Source organism: Ursus arctos, unplaced genomic scaffold, assembly GCF_023065955.2.
Source record: "Ursus arctos isolate Adak ecotype North America unplaced genomic scaffold, UrsArc2.0 scaffold_13, whole genome shotgun sequence".
Lineage (NCBI taxonomy): Eukaryota > Metazoa > Chordata > Mammalia > Carnivora > Ursidae > Ursus > Ursus arctos.
In genome coordinates, this window is record NW_026622797.1 from 30,358,872 (window position 1) to 30,366,736 (window position 7,865).

The window sequence follows — 7,865 nt, forward strand, 5'->3', positions numbered from 1 at the left end:
TCATCATTTTGTAATGGTACCTCAATCAACATTGTTCTAGAGGTCTTAGCACAATATATTAAGAATAAGAAATTGAAAGCCTAAAGGATTGAAAAGGAGGAAATAAAACCAAAATTATTTATAGATAACATTATTCACCACATAGAAAATCCAAAAGAATCTACAGAGAAAATTTTCAAATAATAAGAGAATTCACCAAGTTGCCTTATTCTTCCAGGTATAAGAGGGTTGATGAGATTTGTTCTTTTAGTCATATTTATGTAGGAAAAAAAGAAAAAGAAAAAGAACAATGGATGTTACGGCCTCTTCTCAGTGACTGGAATGTGAGACAAATGTGACTGTGACAATGTCGGATTTTCCTAAAGAGATGCAGGACACATGTCCGTTTTTCTCCTGGAACCACTGGTCCCATCCCTGTGTGGTTGGGATCAGGTGCCTTAGGGCCACCTGTAATGAACACAACAGCTCCGATTTGCTTTTACAGTCATTATGTGATAGCAGACTTCGAGACCTCAGGTCAGGTGATGACAACTTAGGTAAACAGACACTCCTGAGAGGAAGGGGGAGTGCGTTAGGCTTGTTAAGCTGTTCAACTTCAGAGCAGCAAGGGTTTGTTTCTGCTTTTCTTCTCCCCTTAAAATTTTCAGACCCAGTTCCCTCAAGACTAATTGATAAGTTCTAGAAGAGCATAAGTCACATAGTTCAGGTCTTCTAGTTCCATATAAAAGAAACAAGGCAATAAAATTCCTTCCAGAAGGAGTTTCATTAACAATGGCATCTTCTGTAGTACAACAGGTATGTGGAGAAAGGATTAAGGATGGATGTTTTCTCTTTCTTGAGGTTTTGTTAAGAAGTAAATTGTCACTCTAATTATGCGATAGGATTATGTGTGACTTGATTCTTCTTGATTGCATCTCTGTCATGTGCAAAGAGAAGGTGTGGGAATGTGAAAGGTGGTAGGTCCCCAGGATTTAATATGAATTTGTAATAAAAGGCAGAGTCTTTCTATTACGTGAACAGGATAATGTATTGCCTTTCGGCTGTGCAACAAGTTTCTTGGGAAGAAGATACAGAATCCTAGAAAGAGTCACCTCTTCACGAGTGGCTGTGTAACTTATCACTGGTATTCACCTAAGTGTACAGAGGGTTAAAGAAGACCTAGGATTTTACATACCGTCCCTTTCTTTACTTTCTTAGGAACAGTATTTTCTGAATTCTTGAATGTGGTGTTCGTCCCAACAAGGAAGGAAGAAAGATAAGAAGAAAGTCACCTTGATCGTGTTCTTTGTATATCAGGCATTGTGTTATTTAATACGTTATGATTCATTAACATGGAATATTTGATAGAAATTAAAAAACTGAAGGAAACCAATAGCTTGGGTAAGGGCTGAATAATTACAGAAAGGTAGAAAGAATGATTAGCAGGAAGAAGGACTTTGTAAAATCTGTCCAAGTTTAAAAAGTGGTTGCTAAAGTGAAGGAATATTTACTATGGCAGCACTCAACCAGATTTAATAAGGTAAAGAGAAATGAGATTGCGTTAGAAAAATCAGAAAATTCCTTATTATTGTGGTCATGGTCCTGCAATTTAATCACTTTCTCAGGGAATGTAGAAAAAACTTTTACTTTTAACAATTTAGTAGAATACAGTTTAAATACATTTATTTATTATTCATGAATGGGCGAGCAAATCGTTATATTCTGGAACTTTAATTTTTGTGCTTCTTTTAGATACAGCAATAATGAAGAAAAGACCAGACTTTAATTCTCTTGCCATCCATGTATCTATATGTGCTTATATTAATAGTTAAAAAAATTTTTTTGTGTGACACATTGAAGAATATAGCCTTGGAAGTATTGTTTTGTGAATTTAGCATTCACAGACAATCACTGTGAAAGATGTGAAAGATACAGCCATCGAAAGGTTTAAATTGATAATGGATGGCACATTACACCACAGAGGACAATGATGCTTAGAGGGAAGTTACTTAAACATCTTGTTTGATAAGTCACCAAATAGTCATCTACTGTGTCCCTTCCTGCTCTATGGTGGGGGTACAAGGAAGACATATTCTAATGTATACATCGTGCTATGTGTTTCAAAGAACCTTATTATAGTTCTTAGAGTTGATTGGCTAATTAAGGTTCCTGAATGCTACAGGGAAGGAACGTCAGCTCTATGCCCTATGATTTGAAGCTTAGAAGGATGAGTATGACTTTCCAAAAATGGACAGTAGGATAATTATAATATCAAAGTCACCAAGCCAGGATCACAAAGAAGTTTGCAATTAAATCCACATAAAAGTTAAAGGGTCAACTGTGCTGCATTTTCTAATTTGTAAAGACATATGCTCTCCTGTGTTCATTGCAGCATTATTTACAAAGCTAAGATGTGAAAGCAACCTAAATGTCCATCGATAGAGGAATGGATAAAGAAGATGTGGTATATATATATACCTACATTGAAATATTATTCATCCATAAAAAAGAATAAATCTTGCCATTTGCAACAACATGCTTAGACCTTGAGGGTATTATGCTAAGTGAAATAAGTCAGACAGAGCAAGACAAGTACCATATGATTTCATTTATATGTGGAACATAAAAAACAAAACAAATGAACATATGAACAAAACAGAAATAGACTCATAGATACAGAGAACAAACTGATGGTTACCAGGAGGCAGAAGGGTGGGGATGGACAAAATAGGTGAATAAAATTAAGAAGTACAATTTTCCAGTTAAAAAATAAGTAGGACATGGGGATGTAATAATGTACAGCGTAGGAAATATAGTCAACAATATTTTAACAACTTTGCATGGTGACAGGGGATAACTAGACTTATTGTAGTGACCATTTTGTAATGTAAATATCAAATCACTATGTTGTACACCCGAAAGGAATACCATCTTGAATGTCAATTATTCAATGAAAAAAAAAGAATCAGTTGGAGAAAGCTTTTAATTTCCAATCTGTACTCACTCTCCCGCAGCTATCTTAAACGTTTTATTTATTTTTTTCTTTTTAAAATCACCACTTAAATTTGAAAACAAAATGGGGGATGTTCCTCGATTATACGCTGGCTAAGACCACTGGCTTGGAGGGCAACAATGAAACTAGAAGCCCACCCTCCTCCCACTCTATCCTCTCCTCAACCCTCTATGAAAGTCTCTAAACAACCTCATGCTTTTTCTTCACCTTTCCTTCTGCTTGGAACCGGCTTTCTCTCTTCTGTTTCGAATCCCACTCATCTATTGAGAACCAGATGGAAAGTCTCACCCTCACTGGATCATTCTTGTCTAACCAGCCTGAAATTCTCTTGTCCATTTTTTATCTTGCACGTGTTGCCTAAACCCCTCTCAGGTCAGTTAATCTCCATAGTTGCTTTTTTCTGTGGTGAAGCATCATTTATGTTTTAAGTGCTGATGTGTTTTGCCTCATCACCTGTTTCGTAGAATCTCTGCAGCCAGGGACCAGTGAACTAGTGTTTTCTTGCTCTTTCATTGTGTCTTGTATGTTGTGGGCACTCAATAAACAGTTGTGGATCAGTGCTCGCGGGGGCTGAGAATCTACTGGTTTATCCGTTAGTAAGTAGTCATGTCTGATAGTTGTAAAATCCTCGATGGCCAAAGACTCTACGTATTAATAGTTATGCTTTGTATTAGATAGTGCTTCTTCCCCCCGATGTACTTTAAGAAAGGAAAGTTATCCTAATTATTGAACATGTTTCTTTTCAAATATACATGCAAATGGCATCATGCAGATTTTTATATGCAGAATGAAGATACTGGGCCAACCCAAGAAACGAGTGGAGATGGCTTATTGTCCTAAAGCTCACTTACCATCTGCTCGTAGCTCTCTATGAGATCCACACACTGAAACATCAGGCTTTCATTTTTCCCTGCTATGCATTGCCCTAGGCTCTGAGGGGGAGCACCATGGAGGGGGGCTTGCTATTCACAAAGAAGTGAGGATGGTCCAGCTTTGGCCTCTGCCCATGTCTGATTGAGCTGCTCTCGCTGGTGCCATGCTTGTCAAGGCTCCATGACTGGCTGAAGGTGTTCTACGAGATCATTAGACATCCTTAAATGACTCTTTGCCTTTCAAACAACCTTGGCACAAACAAAATTGAAACACCATGAAAATAGCACAACACACGAACGAAATAATTTTCAGATGATCATAACCTCCTGGTCCCACAAGGCCATAAACCCGAATCAAATAAAATCTGACGATGTATTTCAGACTTATTTGAGGAAGAAGTGAATGTATTGTCTAATACATATCTAGTCTTTCTATGAACATAAGGAACATCAATGATAATGAATTAGATAATGAACTTGTTGCTTCTCCTCTTCCCCTTTACCTATCCTCCCAGTCTTCTCTTTCTCTTCCTCCTCTCTTCCTTTTTTAAAATTTCTGGCCCTGGCATAAAATAAGAGCTAACTAAATGTTGGTGGTATAATTTGTATCTAGGAAAGTGTAAAGTAAATAATGATCACTTAAGCTCCAGTTAAAATTCTATGAAGTTGCAAATAAAGGTTAGGATAAATACATAAGAAAGATCATGACTAATATGTTAGCATAAAGTAAATATCTTCCTTGTGTCTTCTATATTTTTTCTTGAGTTTTTCTAACTTACATAAAGTATAGAATATTTTATTGACAAAATTTCATGTGTTCTTGCTTTTTCTGAAGGAAATATTGGATTGCTCTGGATATGGAAATGGATCTTGCCCAGAAAATCAAAGGCCACTGGGCGTCCGAGCAGCTATGTATTCCTTTATGGCAGGAGCCATATTCATCACGGTGTTTGGCAATCTTGCCATGATCATTTCCATTTCCTACTTCAAGCAGCTTCACACACCAACCAACTTCCTCATCCTCTCCATGGCAGTCACCGATTTCCTTCTGGGGCTCACCATCATGCCCTACAGTATGGTCAGATCGGTGGAGACTTGCTGGTATTTCGGGCTTACATTTTGCAAGATTCATTATAGTTTTGACCTGATGCTCAGCATAACGTCCATTTTCCATCTTTGCTCGGTGGCCATTGATAGATTTTATGCTATCTGTTACCCTTTACGTTATTCCACGAAAATAACGATTCCCCTCATTAAGCGGCTGCTACTTCTCTGCTGGTCGGTCCCCGGAGCATTTGCTTTCGGGGTGGTGTTCTCCGAGGCCTACGCCGATGGGATAGAAGGCTATGGTATCTTGGTGGCGTGTTCCAGTTCCTGTCCAGTGATGTTCAACAAGCTTTGGGGGACCACCTTGTTTATGGCAGGTTTCTTCACTCCAGGGTCTGTGATGGTGGGGATTTATGGCAAGATTTTTGCAGTGTCAAGAAAACATGCTCGTGCAATTAATAACTTGCCAGAAAATCAAAATAACCAAATGAGGAAAGACAAAAAAGCGGCCAAAACTTTAGGAATAGTGATGGGTGTTTTCTTATTATGCTGGTTTCCCTGTTTCTTCACAATTTTATTGGATCCCTTTTTGGACTTCTCTACTCCTGTGGTTTTGTTTGATGCTTTGACATGGTTTGGTTATTTTAACTCCACGTGTAATCCCTTAATATACGGTTTCTTCTATCCCTGGTTTCGCAGAGCGCTGAAGTACATTTTACTGGGTAAAATTTTCAGCTCACATTTCCATAATACTAATTTGTTTACTCAAAAAGAAACTGAATAGACTTCTTCTGTATGAGTGAATTGAAGCAAAAGGACTGGAACTGAGAAGAATAAAGCCACTTAAAGCGTGTGTGTGTGTGTGTGTGTGCGTGTGCGCGTGCACGTGTGCATGCTTTTGGCTACCATGGCAAGGTTTTCGTTTCTAAGACTTGAGGAAATCTTCTCATTGAACCCCAAATCCATCTTTTTCAGAATACTTGATATACCCACTACTTCTTGGTAGGAAAAAGAAAAAGAAGAAGAAGAAGAAAGAAATAAGATGAGGAAAAGTCTGGAATGGAGTGAAGACAACACACAGGACTTTTACCCCATTTGGAAGGGATCGGGCACAAGCTGAGCTTGAGGGCCGCTGCCCCCTCTTTCCACCACCAGCACTTTGTGTGCTATTTCCATTCACTTCTTGTTCCTCAGCATCTGACCAGTTGTATTTTGAAACATCAACAACTAATAATTATAGATAAATAAATGCAGCAATAATTTCAAAAATGCATAGTCTGTCAGGAACCTGTCATTAGTTAGTGGAGAGCTAAACCTTTACTAGATTTTACTGTGGTGAGGTTAAACGTTTCTTAAGGGAAAGAGGGGCAACTGCACATCGGAGGCCATGGATTTCACTCATGTTTTCCCTCATGTATCGTCTTAATTACAGCCGCTGGCAAGATTCTGTTTACCTGCAGGAGAATTCTGCTCAGGGTTTCCTTCCTTCCTGAGGCTCAGCCACATTTTGTATTGCTCATTGGTGTTCTGTTTTTTTTGTTTTGTTTTGTTTTGTTTTGTTTTTTTAAGAGAGAGAGAGTGTGTGCACAAGCGGGGCTGGGGCAGAGGGAGAGGGAGAGAGAATCTTAGGCGGACTCCGTGCTCAGTGTGGAGTCCCACTGGGGGCTGGATTTGACGACCCTGAGATCATGACCTGAGCTGAAACCGAGACTCGGACACTCAATGGACTGAGCTACCCAGGCGCCCCTGTGTTCTGATTTTTAATAAATGTAAATATATACCAAAAAGTTGTATGTGTGTGTGTGTGTTTTGTTTTTGCTTAATAGTCATACGTACATGTTTGAATCATAGAGTGGTGGAAGGGGGAAGCTAAGAAGAAAACTTTTATGGCAGGGGTAGGGGTGGCTCTAGGTCCTGGAAACTATGTATGTGTTATTCAGTATCCCTTCAATTGCACGCGGAGACCCATAAATAACTCATGAAATGAAGTTAGTGGTCTGCAGCCAGCGGGGTGCTGCTAAGTATTTAACACCTGCCTCTGAAGAGAAAGAAAGAAAGAAAGAAAGAAAGAAAGAAAGAAAGAAAGAAAGAAAGAAAGAAAGGGCCCTGATTTGTGGAACTTGACGATTTCCTTGAGCTAAACAGATATATAGATAGATAGAGATAGATAGAGATAAATCAAGATATAGCTATATATATATTGCCCTTTATGTTATCCCATGAAAATGATTATTCCAGTTTGTGTGTGTGTGTGTGTGTGTGTGTGTGTGTGTGTGTGTGTGTATTCATTTAGCTGATTTTAAGCTACGAATGTGATGCCACTTGGCTCTCAGAATTCCGGAAAAGTTAACCTGTTCTTGTCAGTGGATATGAGTGGTGCCAGCATACCCCTGGCTGCAAACAACATTTTTCATCAAAAGCAAAGTAAAACAGAAGAAAATAATTCATCTCAGATTATGTCACTTGTACTAAGGGTAAATATTGCCTCATAATTTAATTTTAGTTGTGTGCGTGTGTGTGTGTGTGTGTGTGTGTGTGTGTGTAAGTGAACTACATTCCACTAAAATTTTTTTTTGGCTAATTTCTTTATTTACTGTATATCAATGAACAAATTAGCAATTTTTTTCTTTGTGGAAAAGTTTACATAACTGCCCATAAATTTGCTTTGATCTTAGTTAATTGCAAAAATCACAATTAGTGACCATTCAGCAGTCAGCTGGAATATTAGTTTTGCCTACCTGCCCAAAGATGGCCCTGCCACATGTGGTCTAGACCTTCCATCCTTGCCAGCCTGCTGATGGGCTGGTCCCTCCCTTTAGCCTTAGAGGAGAAATGGCGGAGATGCTTTGAGATGGTGAAAGAGATTGCAAGTACAAAATAAATGGGAACAATAATTTTCCAAGAAGAGAGCAATTAAAGCCAGGTGCAGTTACGAGTCCTAATATGGTGCGTTG

General features: G+C 38.6%; 1 protein-coding gene across 1 annotated transcript; it reads left to right on the forward strand.

The window, feature by feature from the left end:
* Positions 1-4,714: 4,714 nt before the first annotated feature.
* Positions 4,715-5,695, forward strand: LOC113259359 (trace amine-associated receptor 2). The gene has a single exon (XM_026504675.3). The coding sequence runs from the start codon at positions 4,775-4,777 to the stop codon at positions 5,693-5,695; it is 921 nt and encodes a 306-aa protein (XP_026360460.1). The 5' UTR covers positions 4,715-4,774.
* Positions 5,696-7,865: the final 2,170 nt, after the last annotated feature.

What these genes read in the sequence shown, in the direction of transcription:
- LOC113259359 (XM_026504675.3), top strand. Translation starts at nt 4,775, where the DNA reads ATGTATTCCTTTATGGCAGGAGCCATATTCATCACGGTGTTTGGCAAT.